Source organism: Tiliqua scincoides, chromosome 5, assembly GCF_035046505.1.
Source record: "Tiliqua scincoides isolate rTilSci1 chromosome 5, rTilSci1.hap2, whole genome shotgun sequence".
Classification (NCBI taxonomy): Eukaryota; Metazoa; Chordata; class Lepidosauria; order Squamata; family Scincidae; genus Tiliqua; species Tiliqua scincoides.
The window spans coordinates 81,586,290-81,611,227 of NC_089825.1; the positions used below are offsets into that span (position 1 = coordinate 81,586,290).

At 42.9% G+C, this 24,938-nt stretch overlaps 1 protein-coding gene across 1 annotated transcript in view; it reads right to left on the reverse strand.

Moving 5' to 3' along the window:
• Positions 1 to 1,250: 1,250 nt before the first annotated feature.
• The window catches only part of FBXL20 (F-box and leucine rich repeat protein 20), a 101,077-nt gene continuing 77,389 nt past the window's right edge, over positions 1,251 to 24,938 (reverse strand). The window contains exons 6-15 of the mRNA XM_066627333.1: positions 21,445 to 21,513; positions 19,862 to 19,957; positions 18,031 to 18,157; positions 14,931 to 15,005; positions 11,306 to 11,436; positions 10,012 to 10,072; positions 7,137 to 7,181; positions 5,254 to 5,310; positions 3,751 to 3,963; positions 1,251 to 2,946 (exon numbers count right to left, since the gene is read on the reverse strand). Coding sequence (XP_066483430.1) covers positions 2,839 to 2,946; positions 3,751 to 3,963; positions 5,254 to 5,310; positions 7,137 to 7,181; positions 10,012 to 10,072; positions 11,306 to 11,436; positions 14,931 to 15,005; positions 18,031 to 18,157; positions 19,862 to 19,957; positions 21,445 to 21,513 — 982 coding nt within the window. The 3' untranslated portion in view covers positions 1,251 to 2,838. The remainder of the gene's footprint in view (positions 2,947 to 3,750; positions 3,964 to 5,253; positions 5,311 to 7,136; positions 7,182 to 10,011; positions 10,073 to 11,305; positions 11,437 to 14,930; positions 15,006 to 18,030; positions 18,158 to 19,861; positions 19,958 to 21,444; positions 21,514 to 24,938) is intronic.

Sequence of the window (24,938 nt, forward strand, 5' to 3'; positions counted from 1 at the left end):
GGGGATGGGGGAGCTCATACCAGTATTTTGCAGGGTTTGGGCTGCAGCAAGAAGTTAGTTTTACTGGAGGCTGTAAAGCAAGCCCTTACTGCTCCCTCTTGGTTGGGAGGCACAGTTGGTCCTCTGTGACAAAGTGCATGGGGTGAGGGTGATAACCTCAGAGTTGCCCACAGGAACATGGAAAAGAGTAAGCAGTCAGTATGCAGGCAATTCCCGTTCAAATTCTCTAGTATAAAGACACATGGGATGGTGTTATAACAACGGATATGCTCAGGAAGATGTTTCAGTAGTGTCTTTACCCTCTGAATCCCGGCAGCTTGCTGAGGCAGTGGCTGCAGCATCACTCCTGATCTGATGGCTGCCATTTGAGTCTTCCTTGGTGGCACAGTAAGAGACAGCAGCAGAGCGGTGCCTCTTTCCTACTGACATTTTGGTATCTGCTGGGAAGATGCTGGTTGTCTAGACTGTACAGTAGACTGGTACTTCATGGTAGGCAAGACAGATATTATGCCAATCAAGCTACTTGATTGTTAGCTTCAGCATCTGAACAGATTTGGTGAGTTAATACACACCACAGTGGCTACGAGATCTTTGTTTATTGGAGGGCATTTCAGCGGTCCCTAAATAAAGATTCCCTCTCTCACTCTTTTTTTTTGGGGGGGGGGGGAATATGGGAGGAAAATGAAGAAAAATGTCCTCCCTGGTTTTGGATAGGGAGCAAGAGGAAGACAAGGAAAGAAGTATAAGAGGATATGGGAGAAGAAAAGGATTCCTATTCTAAGCAGGCCTTGAAGTCCATGAGATGGAGAAAAGCTCTCTTTCATTTTTGTTTGAGAAAGCCCAGAGGAGACCAGTGGTTGAGAGAAAGCTAAGTGGGTACCTGGCTTAAGAGTGGCATTACTGGAAATTTGGTGGGATGAGTCCTGGGTTGCTCTTTGAGCCTTTGCTAATTATGGTAAGTACTGCCTCTTGAGCAAGTGGAAAGTGATCCACTCTGGCTGCCCTCCTCCTCCAACTGAGAAACTAAGTAGCAGTAAGAGATCAGATATGATTGGAAAGGTAAGTGAGAAATGTGCATTAGGAAGACAGGTGACTATGCATTAGTAAGGGAAGCCACGTCTCATTATAAAGGGCTCCCCTGTGCTTTCTGCATCACAAGAGATAAATGAGCATTGTAATGTCACATGTTTGGACAAGATTAGCTTCATTTGTGGAAGGCCTCTAAATGAGGTAATAGCTGGCGATTTGTTCTGGAATTCAAACTGGAGGAAACTGGAGTGGTGCTGTGACTCTCCTCGTAGTTCTAAAGTAACATGGACTTCATCCAGAACCAAAAGTGGCTAGTCAATACGGCCTTCATGATTCCACAAAATTGCTCCAGCACTTTCTGAAGAACCGGCTTTATGAAAAAAACATGACACAACATATTCTATATATAGATATATATCCCATTTGGTTCTGAATTGAATGGATCTGGCTAACTTCCATGTCAAGTGCTAATTTACTTGTGGGGGAAAAGCACAAGACTTGTGATGCTTCCGTGATCACAAGATCAACTAAAGAGAGATCTTCAAAACAGAGATAGCTCTTATAATGCAGGAGAATTGTTATTAAAAAGAAATGAAGGTATTGTATAGCTTGCGTGCCACTGCTAGTTTATGAGCCACATGTCTCTTTGATGGGATAAGTTGAACATACACAATGACACAGACTCTTCTCTCACCACGAACAAGACTGGTATTATTTGTTACAAAAAACTAGAAGAGAATCCTTATGAAGGGCTTTTGTTTTTATAACTTAACCAATTTCACTGCTGTGTTTTCAAAACTTAGTCTCCTAGTGGTGAAAGATGCCTTAAAAAAAAAAAAGGGAAAATGAATTTGACGCATAGTTTATGTTCAATTGCTTCATACAATTTCAGAATTAGACATCTATTTAAAAAACAACACCTGGAGGTCCTGAGGAGGAGACAGGAAAGGAAATAAAAGAAAATAAATCAGACCTGACATTACAGATTTCTAGCTTTATCGTCACAACAATCTAGGAAGCCTCTGAGCCAAATGCTACGAAACACGGAAGAGAAACCGCTGAACCTTCAACTTGAGCATGCTCAGTGTATGTGCCGGCACAGAAAACGAGGAAGTACAGAAGCGCAGGAATCAACGTCTCACGATGGCTGCTGTTATAACATTCCCTAACACAAGGATGTGTCTTTTTTCAAAATAAAAAATATAACCAAGGAATTTTTTTTGTTTTACTTTTTTCCTCCCTTCTGGATAGTGAATGTAAGATTCAGTGTTTATTTTTGTTCCCTTCATCAGTTATCACCTCTGCCCCTCACTTGTGTAGAAGGATTAGTCCATCTCGCTGTTTCCGACTTCAAAAGAATAATCCACCTCCCCCTCCTTGGCAAGCAGCAGCAGTTCTTCAGATTTGTGTGATGATCCTCTCCCTTCCCATCTTCTCTCCCCCCCACCCCATGATTTCTTCTGAGCATGCCCAGTAGGAATGGTTCATAATTATGGCAATCCACCTACAGCGGGGGAAAAAAGAGAAGGGTCCAGCTCCCCAGCTCCAGGGTCCTCAGTCTGCTGGAATACGTAGGTGAGTGTATGTGTACACTATGATGTGGGTTTGTGTTTGTGTGTGGCTATGGGGCAAAAAGGGAAGCCGAGTTGTGCAACCAGTCCCCCTGCTTTGCTTTCATTCCAGATGGCCCTAATGAAGGACCATCAGCATTACTTTTCGGTGGAGTTACTGGTGTCCATTGTTACTTCTAGAAGGGTAATTTAAATACTCAGTTTGTGGTTTTTTCGGTAAGGTAGATCAGCTCCCACGTCATAGGATGATGCAACATCTGCAGAAGCGCTGTCTGCTGCCCCCCACCGACGGTGGTGGGGTCACGGGCGCGAAGTAGGCATGGACTTTAATATTGGGTAAATGGGTCTGAAAAAACAAACACATTATATATTTTCCATTTAGAAAATCAGAAACATATACAGACAGGCACCAGAGATGATACAGTGAGGGTTGCACACAGAATAACTTTGGTCCCATACTTTGCAAACCCATCTGGGAGAAGTTTTTAGGAAGGCTATGTTCTTCAAAATTCCTCAGGTCTTGCACTTGAGCATTTGTCTGTTTTGTTCCCAATTTCACCTGTTCCGCCAGCCAGAACCCTTTAATATGCTGCTAAAGGTTTATGACGGTCCATGGAATTGTGGGACTATTAGTTTGCTGGAGAGTGCACAGGCAGTAGGCAAACTGACACATGGAAGGCAAAGAGCATGAGTATTTCTGTATGAATGGCTTGTTTTGTTATTTATTAAAATATTTATACCTTGCCTTTCTGTGGGATAATTCTATTTATTTTTCTTCAACTTACGTGGCACTTTCCACAAAGACAGAATGCTAGGTCTATCACTCACTCAACTTTGGCTGTCTTCTACAATGAGAAATACTCCTGTTTGAGAGTCCCCAGCTAACACTGGGTCCTGGGAGTACAATTATGTCAACTTCCATATTGACATAACAGAAGACTGTGCCAGATTCTTTCCCCCAACTCACTCCAAGTTTTGACTTGGTCTTCACTGTGTCCTTAGCCTCCGTTGGAAGATATGGCTTAAAGTACTCTTTCTACTGGGCTGAATTAGTGTCAGCTTGGGAAAAGAACCAAACGCACATAGGAGATAGAAGTGAGAGAGAAAGAAAGAGGGTATGTGCAATATATAAAATAAAATGTATTTTTACCCTGAGTCTCTTTATTCCCGCCCTTGTAATCTGTTGACAGTCATATAACTCTATCCTTTCCAGGCTGTGACAACTCTTGAGGTGTTCCAAGGAGGCATCTGTAATCAAAGGGCAGTTATCCAGCTCGATCACCTCCAAGCGATCATGGGCACAGGCACCATTGCCCAAGTGGCGGATCCCATCATCGGTGATCAACTCACAGTGTGATAAACTCTGCCGCCACAAAGAAATACAAAAAACAGGGGAGCAATTAGCTGCGGGCATTGACAAAGGCTGTGTTATGCAGATGTTTCAAGTTTTCTAAGCTACCCCAGCCTAGCAGGCTGAAACTTGACATATGCCTGGAGTATCCTCAGCTGTCACTTCCTCAACAATTCTTCAGTAATGTCTGTGGATCGCTGTATTCCAAGATTCCTTTCTGCAGATACACTAGACATATAGTAGCTATAGTATTTCACTGACAATGACCAATTCCAGCTACGCTGTGTGCACATTCTGAATCCCGAGCTTGGAACAGACCCTCCCACTCTATGAATCACATCGACCACCTTCTCTTCCTTCTCCAAATTCCACTATTTCTAGTTACCAGACGTCACCACAGTAAATCACTATGGGCCCACCCACCCATTTTGCTAACAGTTATTCCTCTTCTAACTTTTCCATCCTTGCTATTATGTCATTCAGCGATTCCTCTCCCTTCACTCTCATCTCATCTGCACTATTTGGATTGTAATACTACTACTTCGCATTTATACAGTGCATTATAAATGCTCAATCACTTCATATACACCATCAGAGTAATCCTTATAACAGACCTGTCAGAAGCGTCAATATTACTATATTCATATCGCAAGGGGAGGAATGAAGTGGTGGTGGTTCATTCAAGGCCACCTGGAGAGTTACTGGCTGAGGTGAGATGTGAAATCAAGGAATGTCCGAGTGCTCACGATTGTCCCCGTACCAGACCAGCTCTGAAAACCCACTCGGCTGGGCTCCCTTGTTAACAAAGCTTCTGTCCTTTTCTTATACCCACTCAGATGGACCACTTAGAAGTTTGCTTCTTTAAGTACAGTGGTGGTGCTTAGGGAGCATTTTCCTCAACTTTGAGTTTAACATTTCTCTTTAATTGAGATGTATAGCATATTGTTCTCTTGGCGTTACTGAATCGCAGTTACACTGAATGACTGCAGTAGAGTTGGATCCAAAACCCTGGTTCTGCAATTAGCTGGCCATGTGGCTCTGGGCACTTCATTCTCAGCTGTTGTTGATTTAAAAAGCACAATCAGTAGAAGCATAAATGACAAGTGACCTACCTCACCATTTGGTATGAAGATGGATAAGCCAAGATTGTAAATTTTACACATGAGTGAATTGTTTGGGGTTTACTCACATGCTCATCTCATAGGATCTTGTCATCTGTTCCAACGTCGCAAAGTCTTTAAAAATCCAATCTACAAAATTGTTAAAATACAATGATGCACAAGAAAACCTTCCAAGACTCACCAGAACCTGGAGTCGTGGACAGTGTATGGAGAGCTGGATTAATGTGCTGTCTGTTATCTGGAAGAGACAAGAAACCACAATCATATCTGAGGCTAGAAACATTATGCCCAAAACAAGTTCCAAAAATAATCATTTTTCCTATTTTGTAATAGTGCTCCTCCAGGACCAACACAGCAACAATTGTTGTTTCTACGAAGTACAGCAGTTTAGGTAAGTGGCTCAGTTCAAGTCAAGCCTCCCTAGGGAGAGATGGATGGCAGGCAAAGGTGGTATGAATGACCACCTCTCCAGTAAAAACTGTGGCTAGTTCCCCAGATGTGTGCCTCTTGACCAAGTCCCACTGAACTTCGTGGAACTGAGCGTTGCATATCCTCATGTATAAGTTGTAAAAATTTATGCCCAAATTGGCCTTGAAAACCTGGGTCGACTTATACACAGGTCAATACAGTTGCTAGCGCGGGGTGTTACAGGCACTTCTGGGAAGCTTAGCCCCTGTCTGGTGATGTGTGAGTGTGTGTGTGTGTGTGGGGGGGGGGAACTAGATTGAGAAACAGGACTCAGGGGGTGGAGGAAAAAGGACAAATTTTACTAGTTATTATGGTATTCAGAGGCAGCCATTTTAGCTTCTTCTCCAAACAGGTAGAGAAGTGAAGGCATTTATGGGAATTGTGGTTTATATGAGGGTTGCTGCTATGGAAGTGCAGCACTGTACTCTTCACAAAGCCTAAAACCCCCACAAGCACCTTCAATTTCCTTCCAGTTTGGAGAAGAAGGTAAAATATCTCCTTTTTTTCCTTTTTGCTGCAGCCTCAAAACAGTTCCTGGCAAGTCATTTTCAAAGAATCCCACACCCTCCTCAGTTTAGAGGTCTTGTTTTTAAAACACCAAGATGTCATCCTCGTTTCCATCTGAAACAAAGTCCCTGGCTACAATTCAGTGCACCATTACTTAATAACAACAACCATGGAAAGTAATAGGTCTGCTGCTGAGTAAACAGGGTTGTAACTATGTGTAGCTGTGCTTGCTCACGCTCATTCCTTATTGCTTATCTCTCTACTGTGAACTGAATTGCATACTCCCAGTTAATGTGTTATAAGTTGAATGCTACATGTTGAGGCTCAGGCTTAACACACCAGGCACCTTAAAAGAAAGATTTGAATAATGGTTCTATTGGTATGTTGCTTACCATGCACTTACTCTGATAGTGTTTACAAAAAGGTTGTGAAGACCAGAACTTTAAAAGTTAATGAATAAAATGTATCTTAGGATCTTTTACTAAATTTTTTAGTAAATTAGAGGCTGTACAGTTCTTAGGTAACAATTACTGGTAGGTTATTTTTTCAGGATATGGCCTCAGGTAAAATCAGACAAAATTATACTGGGGCACTCCCCAAGTTTAATCCCCCACTGACTTATCCGAGGGTCATAGAGAATTCCATGATTTTTCTGGCTCAAATCCTACCCTCAACTTATCTGTAAGACTGACTTATAGGTGACTATCTGCTGTAAGTATGTACAGGGTAACACTGTTATTTGTTAAAATAAGAGACAGTCTATTGAATTCCTATTTTACAACATTACACCCATAAGAAATTTATAGACAGTTTTCCTGGGGTTTAGGAATGACTAAGGTGTCATTGAGATGCTCCTGTGAAAGTGCCATCATGTGGGGAAGGGACATGGACCCCTCCCCACATGATTCTTGCTTATTGGCATGTGCAAAATCCTTCTCAAACAGATGTTTTAAAAAACAAATTATGACAATGCTGGACAACTCTGGGATTCACAAAATGCACAAGTCATGGTTCACATCTCGACTTTACCACAATATCCTGCATTTTTAAAAAATCTAGAGACTATAGAGAGCATGATATTATTATTACCTGAACACACTCTTCCAGGTCCATTTTTTCTAGCTCATGACAATTCTGGAGAGAATTAAAAGCACAACAGGTTAAACATCAACTCTGTTTTTAAAAAGGCACATTTAATTTAGTTCTTCCTTTATCACACATAGAAAAATGACTTCAGACTAGTTCCATTTACCTCAATGAGATTACTTCCATTAATTAAGAAATAAGGCCAGAGTCTGCTTGAAAAATAAACATGCTGCCTAGGATCAGAGTAAAGACCAAATTGCACAAGGTGCAGCTCTCTGTACACCAGATTCTGGGGCAAGTTCACTTTGCCCAGTATAAGTAGAGCTGAGCATGCACTGCATAACCTCCCCCTAACTTGGCTCCAAAGTAATTTAAACTTTGCAATAATAATAGATTCCATGAAGTTAGGAAGTGTATCTTATCTTAATATCTTAATTCTACTTCCATGAACCAGATTTTGAGAGTCACATATAAAAGGTGAGAAAGTTGTGTAGACTAGAGACAGGGTAAACCACTCTACAGGTGAACAGGCAGAGGCAAAATCATACGGTTTCATGACCAAAAACCTGACAACTGTTTGGTAGCTTAGAAGGATGGAGAAGAAATTGGACCAGGACAACCTCTAGAATTTGGGAAATTTTGCTGAGCCAAAAATTCAAGATGACCCCACCAAACACTAATTTCAACACTTATTTTTACAGAAACCTGAGGAAGCTGTGTCTGATATCTAAATAAGGGTATATGGGATAAAGGAATCTGTTTTTGTTGAGATAAAACAAAACTTCTAGACCTCTAAAATTATTTCAAACTTTTATGGGCTGTTGTTCATTGAGGTATACAACAATTCTTGGTTGTTTAGTTTCACCATTTGTTTTCATTGCTGACAGTCTCTTTCACATTAGTATCTTCTCATTTAAACAGCATCTGTTCTCTCATTGCACTTGTCCATGTTAACAGTTCCCATTAATTTCAGTGGAAGAACCAGTTGCACTTCTCCCCTCTGTTTCCAAACCAATTGACATCAGGCATTCTAGGATCTCTCCAAAAGATCAGTCCTGCCAAATTTCAGACAGTGAGAACATGCCCTTCTCCAGAGATCATTCAAAAAGGGGCACTGACTATAAAATTTCTTTTAATTTCAATGGGAGAATCAACTGCACTTTTCTGTAGAACAACTTTCACCATTTTTGAGCTAATTAGCATGAAACTTGTCAGTATTCTAGGACCCTTACAAAGGATCAGACCTACCAAATCTCAAAACAGTTAGGACAAAGGGACCCCACTTTAAGAGTCCTAAAAAGTCCTCAGTTCTTGGACCTGCCACAAACCCTTGTAAAAAAAGTACACATGCAAAGAATATTGAAGTTTGTATGCATCTCTAGACCATGTAGGTACAAAATAAACTTGGGAAGACATAATCTGTGGTATTAATTCCATAGTTACTATTTTTCAAGATAGCAGACATGCAAATTTGATTATGTGAAAACTCATAAAGTACATTCAGAAGGTCATTTTGGTGGCAAAATGTGTTTTTTGGGGTAGAAGAAGAGTTACAGTCCACAATTATTACCTGAGCAGTGTAGTGAAAGTACACAGGAATAGGAGCAAGGTTCAAATCACTGCTCAGTTATGAAGCTCATGAGGTGGCCTTGGATAAGTCACCATCTTCTCCAAGTTACCTCAAGGTTTTTTTGAGGAATATAATGGGTGGGAGACATGTAGACTACATGTAGATCTGAGTGGCCTAAAGTTTACTTGGAGATGCACATGTTCAGATATGTCCCTCTTCATGAGTCTTCCCTGTTCGCATATAAAGCAGGAACGGGGTGGGACGTGCTGACACCCCCCCCTTGTGATTTATATTCCCTCAGTCTGTTCTCCAACCATTTCTCTGTATTCTTAGCATTCTGGTATCTAAGCCAGGAAAAGAGAAAAGTAGCTGGAGTAACTGACTGTGGAGGAGAGAAAATGCAAGCAGGATTAGGGTTCAGAGCCCTCTTCCTGCATGTTCACTTGACTGACAAAATAAGAACCCCTGCTATATACGTGAGTATAACAGATACATGAATTATGGTCCCATCATATCTAGCTCGGCTTTTAGTTACCTTTGTTCTCATCCTCGTTCTCTCCCCTGCAGGCTGCTGTTGCTTATTTATGCACATCTGGTTCAAATTGCACTGCACACTTTCCACATCCCATGACTGCTGCTTGCCCTTCCTTCCTGTCCTGTAAAGGCCCCCAAAGCAGAATTTGGAAGAAAAAAATCCTTCCTACCTACCACTACACCAGAAGCTGCCTTCCTGCCTTGGAAGTGGTGAACCAGAAACCAACTGCAAAGGACGAGCAGCCCAATCCTGAGCTGCTCAGCACACTGGGGCTCCAGTGGTGTCAAAAATGGCTACTGCTGCATCCAGCAGGCTGCAGGCAGCTGCCACTGCTTCCCCTGAGTACAGTAAGTAGCCCTGCAATGGGGCTACGTGATTCTATGACGAACTGAGGGTCAACGTAGAATTCAGAGCATCCACATTGGGTGGATGGCCCACCATGGAGGCTCAGGATCTGGTCCCTCCCGCCCTGCTCCCTCCCCCAGGATACCTCTTCCCCACCCTCCCTCCAACCTGGAACACCTCCTCCCCGCCTCCCCCACCTATCTTTCCACTGCCTGAAGGTCGACGCAACAGCTGGGCAGAGGAGCTCCAGTGCTCTGACAGTGCTAGCCCAGAGCTGGGCTAGTACTGGTGCCTTATGGCACATTTGCAACAGTGTGTTCCAGTGGCAAGCTCACACGCACTGGTTAGGATTGGCCCTAAATCATCCTGAACAGATGAGTAGACTGAACCCACATGGAAAGGCAGAGACTGCAGAAGCAGGTGCTTACCCGAGCCAGAGTGGTAAAGCCCACATCTGTGAGCTGAGAACATCGAGCCACTTCCAATATTCTGCACAGAAATAAAATATGGCTAAATTTGACTGGTAACCATTTATGCTTTTCAAAGCCTATTTCTGATATCCTGCAAACATGGTAAATGTGGAGGAGCCTACACTAAAGTAGACATGATCATTTTACCTGCCTTCTCTCAGACACACCTTGGGTAACAATAATCTTACTAAACACTCTTGAAAGTGATAAACTATGCTCAGCAACTCCCAAAGCGACAAATTTATTGTGGCCTTGCACTGTAGCCCTAGTGGATGATAAAGAGGAAAGAAAATTTTCTATTTTTCCCAACTTGATTGTCTCTTGTGCGGCTTGAAAATGGGATTAGACAAATTCATGGATGACAGGTCTACTTATTCTGAAGATTTTTATCCAGGCTTCAGGCCTCCAAAGAGGTATACTATTGGCTATTCGTCATGATGGCTACCCACTACCTCCAGGTTCAGCAGTAGCATGCCTCTAAAAAACATTTGCAGAGGTGCCGTAACAGGTGAGAAATATATGTCCTTCTCTTGTATTCGTGGGCTTCTCAAAGGCAGCTGGTGGGCCACTGGGAAACAGGATGCTAGAATAGATGGGCCTTGGCTGCAATCCAGCAGATTTTACTTGTGTTCAATTGCTCTAAGCTTCATTACGACGATCATCATGGCATTGGTCACACTGGTGTTTTTGACTTATGAAGCGCTAGACAGCCTTAGGCCTGATTTATTTAAGAGACTGCCTTCTCCACTGTGCCTCACAATAGTTTTTAAGTCCTCCTAACATTACACATTTTTGTACCACAATGTACATCTAATGTTTATTATATTCTAGATTCTCACTGGGTACTTCCTCCTCCCACCCCCAATAACAGAACTGCCTTCCCCTTACATTTTGCTAAATCTAAGACCCTCTTTCAGTAGCACATGAAGACCTAAGCTGAGATGCGCTAGCTTAAGTGGATGGGTGTGAGGTCAGCATTAAACCAACAGAGAGGTGGAAACTATTAACATTTGAATGAGATGAAGCTTTTATTCGGTGGAGTGACGTCCATGTATACCTTGTTAGTAATAAAGATATCACCCATTTCAGGTGCAATAGGGGGTAGGTTGCCCATATAAATAAAACTTTATTCTTTGTCCCAGTCACTTTCATTTAAAATGCTGACCACTTTCTACTAGCTTGATTCCCGTCACACTGCCCATTTTTACCCTACATGCTTCAATGCAGCACTTCTAAGCCAAAGGCTACTTACCTAAGCCTTGGACAGTTTTGCCCTAAGGCATTCAAGATGGCGTCGGTAATGTTGGAGCAGCCAGAGGCGCACAGAGATTGCAACTTGTGGCACCCTCTACATATTGTAATGAGACCATCGTCTGTAATTTGCTATGGAAAGAGAAGAATTAAAAGTCATTAGAAGAGAGAAATAAAGTATTTTTTCCTGTTTTTGGACACAGCACCTCTGACAACCCTAAACTGTGCACATCCAAAAGCACTTGACTAATCTCTCTCAACCCATCTTGGGAGTGAAACACTGAATGGATGACTAACTGGCAACAGCCATATGAAAAAGCAGAATGCCAACTGCACACAACCTCCCCAAATCATTTCCTTTTTTGGTCTAAATCATTCCATTTTTGGCACCACCACTAAACTGGTACAGGATATTTTCTTACAAGACAAAAATGTACTTCCTGTTCCAACTTTAACATATATAATAGAAGCTGTATTTTTAAACACATGCAAAAAGTAAATTTTGAGACAAGACCAAACAAAACATTCCAGTTGGACAGAAATAATTTTTTTCCAGCCTGTCCCGCAAACAAACTTGGAAGTCCTCATGGGCAAGAACAAATGCAGAGCAGATGGATTTCTCATACAAAATATTAACATTGGGGCTAATCTGGAAGTGATATCTAGAGTGTAGTGGAGGGTGGCAAACCAGTGATTTTAAAAATACCTGGTCAGCAAGTAGAGTTCAGAAACTTTCTGGTGAATTCAGGGTGGAAGTTAGGGGAGTTGGAGAAGTCAGTAGCCAGAATCTAGTGGATATTTATTTTTATTTATTTACTGAATTTCTACCAAACTTTCTCCTGGTTAGATCACCCAAGGCAGCTTACAATATTTATAAATAGTAAAATGAGAAAAACCCAATGGATCACAACAATTAATACTCAAGCATTAAAAGCTAATTAACATGCCAGTAAGTCATAACAGTCAATGAACATTATTCTAAACAAAAAAGTCTTAGGGCCTTAAGGTCTCCAAAGAGGGAGCTGTTCTTAATTCCAAGGGGAAGGAGTTCCAAAATCAAGGCACCATCACTGAGAAGACCTTATTTCTCATTGCCATCCCCCTCACCTCCACCAACGGCAGCATGGTTAAAAGAATCCCCTCTGATAACCTCAATGGATGGATCAGATCTTGTGGAAGAAATGGATATGGGTATGAATGCAATGCCGTTTTTTGAAAAAACTATCCTGGCTTAAATGCTTGGTTTATTCAACAAGATAGTGGATATAAAACTCAAGGCAAACATGTGTAAATGGGGAAGTAAAATATGGGGAAAGTTAGGTAAGTTAGGCTTCTGTAATAATCTGTAATTCCAAATAATAAGGAATTTGTAAGTTAGACTTGGAAGATCCATGTTCAAATTCCCACAGCCTTGAAGCTTCCCCTGGATGACCTTGGGCCAGTCACTCTCTCCCTCAGCCTCACCTACCTCACAGGGCTGTTGTAAGGAACACAAGGAGAGGGAGCAACTATGTACACCACCCTGAGCTCCTTGGAGGAAAGGCTGTATAAAAATGTGAAAAATAAACAAAAGAATCACAGTTCTTAGTGATGAAAATATGTGGTAGGATCCAATATGAAGTGCCCACGTAAGTATCCGTAGTATGCCTAAAGTTTGTAAAGTTTCAACACTTTTTGACCATGTTATCAGAGTGCTCTCAAAGTGGACAGAGTTTAATTTTAAAAAGAAATTGTGGCAGAAATCAGGTCTTATGGAAGCCTCGTTTCTTAAAATTAAGCATGGGGGGGACACAGGATGCAGCTGCTCAGTAGGGAGGGAAAGGCTTCTCAGGAGGTACTACAGGTTGAGACTCATTATTCGCAAGGGTTCCGTTCCTTAGACCTCCGCGATTAAAAAAATTCACATAGATCTAAACCAGAACCGGAAATGACTTTTAAAATTTTTTTTACACAAATTGTGTAAATTTACGCCACACCCCTGACTTTCGGGATAGTCTGACACATCACTGTTAGGAGAGCCTGTTCTGAGACCCCAAGGTTGCAGATGAAGACCTGCAGCCTGCCTTACTCTGAGTGACTGGTCCATCCTTGCTCCCTTCTCCTTGCACTGGTGCCAACCCATGCTACTACTATGAAGCACCCAGAACCTTCTAAAAACCCCAACTCTGAAATCAGCACTGCAGGGAGTAAAAATCCCCCCCCCACCAAGGACGCCTGTTTGTGGCAGAAAAGCAGATGAGGGAGACTCACAGAAGAGGCTGAAACCAACTCCGTGCCAGAGAAGGAGTTGACTAAAGACAGCACCCCACTCCCTGCACCTTCAGAGCCGCCTACAAGCCCCAACTGCTGCCACAGTTAAAATTCCCTTCCTCAGTACACAGTCTCCCCTTTACGGAGACTGCGGAATCTTCTGAGCCTGTGTGAGATGATGGGGAGGAGGTTCTATTGTGTTTGCTAAGCCCGCCCACACCAGGCACAACTTGAGGAAACCTCTTCCAGGCTCCAGGGGTTATATCTGCACCTGTGCGAGGCATCCATGTTTTCACTCTCGGAGCTGCCTATAAATGGAGGCAATTGAGGCTTCCGACTGTTTTAAGGTACAGTGTGTGATGTGAGTGACAATTTTTCCTCCCACCAGAGACACGCTGAGACAAAAACGTGAATAAATAATTTGCGGTTAATTAGGCTACACCTGTACTTATTGTATAGGATTAGGACATATCTGTTCTTGTTATGAAGAGGTATACCCAAAGATGGGGGTGAAGGTCCACTGTAAATGAGAAGGGAAAAGGAAGATGAATGAGGCTATGAGATCCAACACTACCCTGCAAAAGTTCTGCTTTGCTTAAACCACTGGTTAAGAGAGACTTTGGGAAGGAAGCTGCTTTAGTGAGACCAGTGGTCCAGCTAGCTTAGTACTGTTGACACTGACTGGAAGCGACTCTTCAGGGTTTCAAGACAGGAATTTTTCTCTGCCCTACCTGGAGGTGCTAGGGATGGAAACTGAGACCTTCTGCATGCAGATAATTGAGACCATGACTGAGCTACGGTCTCGGTTCTATAATTGAGCTATGGACCTTGCAGGTAACTTAATCCAACCTCTACTCACCCATATGCCTCTTAATAGTATTCAGGGAAAGATTTTTGGTCCAATCCTATATGGCAGCAGCACCATTCTAGTGCATGTTGCCATGGGGACAGCCATCGCAAAAATGCCAGGAAGTAACCTTTACAAACCAACAGGGACATCACAACACACTGATGATGGAAGAGCAGTTCTTGGGCTATGATGTCAGATTGCATGATTCCATTTATGTTATTATTATTAACAGTATTTATATACTGCTTTTCAACTAAAAGTTCACAAAGTTGTTTACAGAGAAAAATCAGATAACTAAATGGCTCCCTGTCCCAAAAGGGCTCACAATCTAAAAGATGCAAAAGAATGCCAGCAGACAGCCACTAGAATAGACACTGCTGGGGTGAGGTGGGCCAGTTACTCTCCCCCTGCAAAAAAAAGGAGCACCCACTTGAAAAAGTGCCTCTTACCCAATTAGCAGGGTTTATATGATGATTGCATGGTAAGTACAAGATCAAGTTTGAATTCATGCACACCAGTTACTTACTGAGCAGGTCTGCAAGTTCAAAGTCACCAGTTCAGGGCAGTGTGCCCCAATGTATTTGAGAGCTTCATCCTCCAGCTAGAACAAAAGTGGAGAAGGAAGAGGTAAAGAAAAGCATCTTGTTAGAAGAGTCCAAGTAACCTGAAAACTATTTCAGAAAGTGAAACTTGTAATTGTGTCTCTAGTATTCTGGGTACTTGACAGTCACAGGGTGCAATCCTAACTATGCCCACGACTGGCGCACGTTCCTTGCGCCGGCCTGGGAGGGTTGCAAACGTGCTGGAAAGCATGTTTGTGCCTCCTCAAGTGTCAGCAGGGGTGGCACAGGGACACACATCATCCCATGGAGGTTGCATTCAGTTTCTAGGCCGACAGGGAAAGGTAGGTCTGTGGCAGCTGAGCTCAGGCAGCATGGGGGTCTGGGAAGTGTGTGGGGAGGTTGGGAGGGAGGTGGGGAGAAGGCATTTGGGGGCAGGGGAGGGTGGTGGCAGTTGGGCCTATGGGCGGGTGGCGAGAGTGGGGAGGTGGGGCCAGGATCCAGCAGTTATGCTGGATTCTAAACCCGTTCCCGGGCAGTGTAGAGCAGCTCCAGGCTGCCCAGTTCTGCTTGGATCTGCACCACCTCCTTAGGTGGCGCAGATCCAAGTAGAACCATTGGGGCTGCAGTGGCTCTTCCTGGGGTAAGGAGAAGCATTTTCCCCTTCCCTGGGTCGAGTCGCTTGCAGCCCAAAACTTGCACTGCACAGGCCAGCTGGCCTACCTGTTCCAACGCAAGTTAGGATTGTGGTACCCATTTTTATTTTAAAAGGAACGACAAATTTCTTATTTTCATGGCTAGAACCAGCTAAGCTAGGGTAGTTACCAAATGCTTGCAATGGAGCCCCATGTGAGACTTTGATGCCACTCAGAGGGACCCAAGATAACTACTGTGGCTTCAAAGCTGGCCAAGGAAAGTCTGGCCCAGAGAAGAAAAGAACAGAAGAAATCATGGTAAGTTCCTCTATCATTGTATCATCTACCTTTGCCACCCCACTCCATAAGTACTGCAGTGGAGGCTACAGTGTGGTAGTCCTACAATTTCCTTGGCTGGGTCCTCAGAATACCTAGATACATTGAAAAGAAGCAGTGGAACCACATGGTACCAGTACTGGTATTTCTTAGCCTTCTAAGGTAGAACATGACCATCTTTTAAAACTATTTTTAACACAACGATTTATTGGTTTCATATGAGTGTGCTGAGTTTAACAAAAAATTACTTTTGATAAAGCAAAACATACACACACACACACACACACACACACACACACACACACAAACCCATGCTACACATAAGATTTCTGCTACTAAAAATGTTACAGATGTCTTTGAAACCAGAAGAACAGATGGCAAATAATTGATAACACAGACCATATTGCCATCAATATTTTTTTTTCCCTTAGAACACCATAAATAAAGCAAAGGCTTAAGCTATTTTTAAAAGTGATTTGGATTCTAAAATTAAGCTTGCATTTGCTAAACCTCTTAACTATGGTTTCTACAAATTGGGCTGATGTTCCTTGGGCAACTATAAACCACACCCATCTGATTAAGGACTACAGACCAGTTGACAAGGGAGAGCTGTAAGCAGCAGCCAGTGTGAGGCTACACTTTCAGTGTGAGTAGCCACCTGGGCACAGATTGGCATCTAGTTGTGTATCCCAGGGCCCAAACATACTATGATATTTACTAATGACTTACCAAAGAGGCTGGATGTGTCTTCTGATGCAGGTGAAGTTTGACACCAGGGGCCACATATGACCAATTTCGCACAACTACAGCTTGATTGGGATCTAGTAACCTACAGGCACTCTTACACTAAAAGTACTAGTGCACACTACTGAAATTCAAACACTGCTGTAAGATTTGCACCAAATCACATTTGCAAAAATCCACCACAAGGGAAAGCTTGAAACCACAGATGCTTCCATTCTAATGTACCTTTAGTACTGCTAAGACTGTAGTCGGGGTTTTTTTTTGTTTTTGTTTTTTTAGGAGTAACTAGCTGGAAGTATAACTAACACAGTGGTTATACAAGGCACTTGGATAATTTTTTTAAAAAATTATACTACAATGCCTTTCCTCCATGGCCAAGATACTCCTATAACATTTACTCAGGAGTAAGTTCAATTCAGCAGAGGTTCTTTTCAATGCTAATTGAAAGCCTCATCTTTGCAAGTTTTGATTTATTGCTCTTCTGTATGGATAAGGGAACTAGTGCTAGAAGGTGCTGAAATCAGTAATGCAATACAGTGATTGGAGAAATTAAAGTTATTTGGGGACTGGCAGCACAGAAAGCTATGGCTCCTTGCTTAGCTGAACCAAGTCTGCAGAAAAGCACACACAGAGGTCAAGTATCACTCTGCCCGTCACTGCACATTACATATAGGATGTTCTCCAGTTCAGTGTTCAGCTTGTGATTCTCACCTTACAAGATTTCAATTTCATGACAAAACTTTGATCATATCTTGTAAAACTGGTCATTCATGGTAAGATGGCTGAATGTGTTTTAGAAATACAATACACAGCAGAAATAACAAGTTCTTAGCTTGCCATCAGCCAGATATAAATTGTCTCTTGCACAGATACATATAAAAATCTTAAGAGTTGGCATGGATGTTTGGGGGATTGTGGTGAATTAGCCCTCTTCCAATCCAATTCCTCATCCTACGGAAGATGCTCTACACCAGAGGAAACCAAAAGTGTCTATATTTAAAAGCCACATACAATAATCTTCATATGGCTAAGAGTTACAAGATGCCCAGGGCTTCTGCTCCACCTTCCTTTGCTCAAAAGTAACTTCACATCTTTCCCTTCCTCTTTCCCAAACCTCAGAATAGCATATGAAGTATCTAAAACACAAGCTATGAATTACCATTGTAGCTTTTTGAGATAGGTCAGGATGACAAATCCAAATAAAAGAAAAGTTCCTTTTCTTCCTCTCTTGAGTTCTGTTCTCTCTCTTGTTTCCAATGTCACATATCCAACTCACTTTCAGTCTGAGGCTACACAAATCAAGTACTATCACCTTTTATGCAGGTGATGTGAATTCACTAGAGACCCATACCTGTGTACAGCCTTTAAGGAACAGAGCTTTAAGTCCACCGCAGCCTCTCACCAAAGCCTGGATGCCATCTTTTGTCACTTGGTCACACCAGGAGATATTGAGCTGCTCCAGTAGAGGACATCCCTCACTTGGGAGGTGTAGGGGGTGGGGGTGAAAGCAGGCAGAGATGTTAATAGTAAGGTAAAAATTTGTTTTTCAGCTTTTTGTCACCTGTTAGACATCCCTCGCACCCCAAGCAGCCTCAAAGAGAACTACCAACTGAAAGCCATCACTGCAATGAACCAGTCATTCCAGCAGCATTGCGAGAAATGCTGCTAGGAAAAAGGGACTGACATGCTTGTGCATTCTGCACAGTGGCCCCTTCTCCCAAAGGGCCTAAATAGTACTGGAGGTAGGAGAGAAAGCTCTTTAAAATAAATGAGTGATTAAGAGCATCTCCCATCTGAATGAATAAAATGAAAAACTACTGATGCAGAGTGGGGAGGAGAAGCAGAGGTGATGCCAAACCCCCCATGGCCTCCCCACTGCAAAGTTTATTGACTGTGCCTTGCCCCAGCCTAAGTGGGAAGCTCTCTTTTTTGACCTCAGGAAACAGTGGCTGTGAAAACACAAGAGAGCCCAAGGGCCTCCCCAAAGCCCTCAGAATGAGACTAACTAGTAAAAAGCCAAGTGCCTTTTCATGAACTCCAGCATTAAGCAACATGAGCTGGTTCAAAACAGGGTAAAATGTACTCATTTGTTATTATTTTCTTGCATATCACAGTTGCCCGTTCTTTAGCTGGACTTGGAGTTAATTACTAGTTGGGTCCCACCCAGGGGCCTAGGACATCGTAATATATTTGTGAATGATGTGTGCTGAACCAAGCAGGGTAGCTTTTAGAATTTGACAGATAATAATTTTGTCAACGTTCAGATGTTTTAAAGGCAGTTCAAGCGTTTTTAGAACTGCTCCCAGTGCACTAATCACCACTGGGATGACCACTGCTGGTTTGCGCCATAATCTTTGGATTTCAATTTTTATTCTGATATTTACTAATTTTTTCATGCTCTTTTTTGTCAATTCTACTATCGCCAGGTATTATTATTACTATTATATACATTCATTTCCTGCCTTTTAAGATGCATCATTGTGGCTACCAATATTAAAACCATAATAAAACCACAAAACCTAAAATGTGGGCTGCATTAATCACAAGGCATGTTATTTAAATATTAGAGGTTCACACTAGGCAAAAAGTTTACTTTGCAACCCTAGCTTAAAAAGGACTGGTTGCTTACCTGTAACTATAGTTCTCTGAATAGTCATCTTTGAAGACACACGTACTGGAGTTCTGCTTATGTGCAAAGCTGACCTTGGAAGCTTCCAGGCCACTGTCAAGCTTCTGCCCCTGCTTTCCAGTGGGAAAACTCCATGACCCCAGTGGGGAAACTCTATTGGCAATGTCAGCCTGCAGCCTCTAGGAGAAGATGAATGCTGCAAAGTCTCAAGGATCTCTCCCTCAGAGCAGTGACATTTTTGAAAGGTGACGCTGCTCACCATATAATGAGGCAGGGCTAACTAACCTACTAACTACTAAAAAGCTTCCTCTGAGAGACAGAAGACAAAGAGAAGCATTCCTCAAAATACTGATTTAGTGGCAGTCAAAAAAAGGGACTGAGTGTTCTTCCCAGCCTCAAGGCACATAGGGTTTCCCTACTTGAGAGCAGGAACAGGATGCTCAAAGTAGCTCTGGAAGCTTCTGAGGTCAAGTTCTGCCCATACGCACAACCCCGCTAATGTGGCTGCACAGAGACCATGAAGAAGGTAGGTTTTATCAACCGTCATACTCACCTCAGTGCTTTGAGGGACAGATTTGTTATTGATGTGCAAGAATTCAGATCAAGATGCCTGAGTTTGGAACAGAACTTGCTAAGGCTAGTACATGTACTGAAAGAGAACAGAATACACAGATTCATTAATGTATAAAAAGAGTAAGATTTAGGATTATATGGCTACATTGGATTAGGCCTTTCACAACAGTCAATTTAAGGATCAGGTACCCCAGTCATTTAGCATAGTTTGAAACAGTGTGATGAAAGGCATTTTTACAGGCAGAGTACTGCAAGTGATACTTGTATCTGCAAGCAATGTTTCCCTGCAATGAGTCTGCACTGCTATACAGACCCCTTCTGCTTGCATCGTGGCATTTCAACTGTATTGCAACATCATCTCTAGATGCTCAGCAATGACATCACTCATCACTGCCTAACTTCCAAATTGCCAAACTGTGAGTTGTGTGGAGCTTGACTTTGAGCTGTGCAACTACGCAGCTCAGTGGGAACCATGTTTGTAAGCAGAGAGTCACAGCAAAAAGGAAAAGTTAATGGATGAAACAATCTGGGCCTCCCAGCAAATTTTACCGACCCATCTCCTCTGTGTGCCTGAATGTTAGTCTTTTTAAAAAAAATAAAACATTTACATTTTTCCCCACAGCAAGATGCGCAAGCTTCTGATATAAGAAAAGTCTGGGTATTTTTCCAGGGACAGTTCTATCATGAATCACAGGGAGAAGCGCAGAAAATAAGAAGCACAAGAGACTTGTACTTGCTTTGTTCCATAATATTTAAAAGTCATGCTCAGTGGGCTAGAAAGCAGCTTTGTATTGAAAGCAAAACTTTTGTTTTGGGGGGGAGATCAGATATTTTATTTAGTTATTTTAAAAAAATTCTATGTTGCCTTTCCCTTGCCAAGACAAATGCTCAAGGTGGCTTACACAAGAGTTGACATAGAATAAAATCATATAATACATAGAAAAGATACAAAGCAGTGTCCACTGATACAAGCCATGCTGCATCTAAGCTCAGCTCCTGATATCCTGCCTGTCTGAAATGAGCATTGAGGACCACTGCAGATTAGGTACAGATTTCGCAGCTCACCATGTGAAGCTAGGAAAACATTTAGTGAGTGGTGGTTTAAGACTGCTTCTCCAGATCCCTTCAACTATGTTATTGCCCTACTTCCCCAATCATTTTCAAGCAGAATGGGGCAGTGAGGGGGATGGAGAATAGTAAAAAGGGATGGTCCCCAAAGCTTCAAACTTTCAAGAAAAAACCTGCCTATCATCTTCAATCTGTTTACCTGCCTTTGAGATGACAGGCTTGTAACTTAGCCCCCCTGCCCCACTCACAGAAAGCTCCAGGTAATTTGCATGCCTCAGTCTCCTGGATGGGAGAACAATTCAGTGATCAAAATACTCTGGCAAGGAACAAGGATTAATATTATGTGCTCTGTGAACAGTCACTAACTTTATTACCCACCTTTTCCCCAATACCAGCACCCTTTCGCTATACCAATCTCTTAATGCAAGACCCAGCCCCTCCAGTTGTCTGTTTGAATAAGAGAACAAACGGAACCCTAAAATAAAGGTCACTTACGCATCTGTGATCTTGGTGCAGCCATTTAAATTCAACACTTCAATATTTCTGCAGTTCTGTGCAAATGTCCTTCATGGCAGAGAAAAAGCACACTTTTTAGACTTTGCTGACATATATTTATAACCACAGCATCTGATTTTTCAAAGTATACTTTTACTCATTCTCATATACAATATACTCATAGTATATTGAAGCACAATTAAAACAATAAAGTAAGATGTTCTAAAAAGCAATGCTTTGAAAGCAAATGAACACCACCGGTTCCCCAAATTCAAGCCATTTGACAATACTTTCTACATATTTCCTGTGATCCAGAGAATTATGCATGTATGGAACTCCCACTACTGACGATAGCTGATGGAGTTCCCTAAACATACCAGAGTGATTTAGCTATAATCTACAGGTATGGGGATCCAAGAAACCAGCATACGAACTTATTTCGGTCACTGAACTTCTAATCTTTTTTTTTAAGTTCCTAAAAGGAATGAGCTGCTGAGAAGAAAGTGACGATAAAATCCTAGTGCGTCTGTGTCAAAATGTACCAGTGCAGCATATTAGACAGAGTGTCAGATTAGGAATGGGGAGACCAGGGTTCAAATCCCCCATTCAGTGATAAAGTTGATGGGGTAACTTTTGGTCAGCCACTATCTCTCAGTTTAACCTACCTCCTAAGGTCCTTGAGAAGATAAAATGGGGAGGTCAATGAACACTAGTCTGATAAAATGGCAGGAAAAAGATGTAATTATTATTAACAACTACTCTCTTAGTATTGAAAGAAAGGAAAAATTCAGGCTGTCAGCATTCATCTTTCTATCTTGAGATGAAATCTCTGCTATCCACAAGTAAAGTACAATCAAACAAGCACATTTATTACACTGCTGTATACAGCTGGCATTTGAAATAACCAAGTACTGGAATTCTGTATCATTATTAGGTTTCTACTGTAACATCAGTTGAGAATTTTGTTAAGAAATTAACAAAAAGAAAAGAGTTAAGAAAAATAAGAATTTTGTCCCTGCAGCTCCAGTCATCAGCAGGACCTGTCACTCTCATCAGTGCTTATTCACCGACTCTGTCGTTTCCAGCAGAAGCCAAAGACAAATTCTATGATGACCTGACCACCACTATCAAGAAGATCCCTGTAAAAGAGCCACTGTTCATCCTCGGCGATTTCAATGCTAGAGTTGGTGCTGATAACAGTTCATGGCCCACTTGCTTAGATCAGTTCGGCACTGGGAAGATGAACGAAAATGGCCAACACCTGCTAGAGTTTTGCTGTCATCACGGTCTCTGTGTCAGCAACACATTCTTCAACACGAAGCCCCAATATAGAGTCTCTTGGAGACACCCAAGATCAAAGCACTGGCACCAGCTCGACCTGATTCTCACCAGACGCTCCAGCCTTCCCAGCATCAAGATCACACACAGTTATCAGAGTGCTGCCTGAGACACTGACGACTCCCTGGTGTGCAGCAGAGTGAAACTGCAAACAAAGTGACTGTATTACACAAAAAAGGAAGGAAGACCTCGCATTGATAACAGCAAGACCTGGGATCAGAGAAAAGTGGAGGAATTTGCATGAGCACTTGAGGAATCTCTTCCAGGCCCGGCCGACGCAAACGCATCCAACAGATGGGAATATTTCAAGAATGCCGTTTACAACACCGCCTTGTCCATATTTGGCAAGAAGACCAACAAGGTGGCAGACTGGTTTGAAGCCCACTCTGAGGAGTTACAACCAGTCATTGAGAAAAAGAGGAGAAGCAGCATACAAGGCCTGTCCCAGTGAGCGCAACCTGCAGGTCCTCCGAGCTGCTCGCAGCAAAGTCCAGCAGACTGCCAGGAGATGTGCTAACGACTACTGGCTCCAACTCTGTTCCCAGATACAGATAGCAGCTGACATGGGCAACATCAAGGGGATATATGATGGTATCAAGCAGGCCCTAGGTCCAACACAGAAGAAAATTGCCCCTCTGAAGTCTGCCACAGGCGAGGTCACCCAGGATTGGGCGCAGCAGATGGAACGCTGGGTGCAGCACTACTCTGGGCTATATTCCAGAGAAAATGTAGTCACTGAAGAAGCGCTGAACAACAATGAGTGCCTGCCTGTGCTAGAGGAGCTTGACAGTGAGCCAACCCTAGAAGAACTTCACTTGGCCCTGGACTCCCTTTGGCAAGGCACCTGGAAAAGACAGCATCCCTGCTGAAGTCCTAAAGTGGTGCAAAGAGATTATCATCACTTAGCTGCATGAAATCCTGTCTCTGCTGGAGAGAAGGTGGAGTACCTCAAAACTTGAGGGATGCAAACATCATCACGCCGTACAAGAACAAAGGTGACAGGGGTGACTGTAACAACTACCGTGGCATCTCTCTCCTTAGCGTTGTAGGAAAGCTGTTTGCCCAAGTTGCACTAAAGGTAGGCTCCAGGTACTTGCAGAGAGCATCTATTCAGAATCGCAGTGCGGATTCCGAGCCAACAGGTCCACCACTGATATGGTATTCTCCCTTAGACAGCTGCAGGAGAAATGCAGGGAACAACGACAGCCACTCTTCATAGCCTTCATAGATCTCACGAAGGCTTTCGACCTGGTCAGCAGGGACGGCCTCTTCAAGATCCTCCCCAAGACTGGATGTCCACCCAGGCTCCTCAGCATCATCAGATCTTTCCACAAGGACATGAAGGGCACTGTTGTCTTCGATGGCTCCACATGAGACCCCTCTGACATCTGAAGCGGAGTGAAGCAGGGCCTTGTTCTTTCACCCAACCTTGTTTGGGATTTTCTTCGCTGTCCTGCTGAAGCATGCCTTTGGAACTGCAACAAAAGGCATCTATCTCCGGACCATATCCGATGGAAAGCTCTTCAACCTCTCCAGACTGAGAGCAAAGTCCAAAGTCCAGCTGAAATGTCTGCGTGACTTCCTCTTTGCCGACGATGCAGCTGTCACTACCCACTCTGCCAAAGATCTCCAGCAGCTCATGGATCGTTTTAGCAAGGCCTGCCAAGATATTGGACTGACGATCAGCCTGAAGAAAACACAGGTCATGGTTCAGGATGTGGACTCACCTCCCTGCATCACAATCTCTGCGCATGAACTGGAGGTTGTCCATGACTTTGTGTACCTTGGCTCAACGATCTCTGACACTTTCTCTCGATACTGAGCTAAACAAACGCATTGGTAAAGCAGCTACCACGTTTTTCCAGACTCACAAAGGGTGTCTGGTCCAACAAGAAGCTGACGGAACACACCAAGATCCAGGTCTACAGAGCTTGCATCCTGAGTATACTTCTGTACCGCAGCGAATCATGGACTCTTCGCTCACAACAGGAGAGGAAACTGAACGCTTTCCACATGCGCTGCATCTGACGCATCCTCGGCATCACCTGGCAGGACAAAGTTCCAAACAACACAGTTCTGGAACGAGCTCGAATCCCTAGCATGTATGCACTGCTGAAACACAGATGTCTGCATTGGCTCAGTCATGTCGTGAGAAT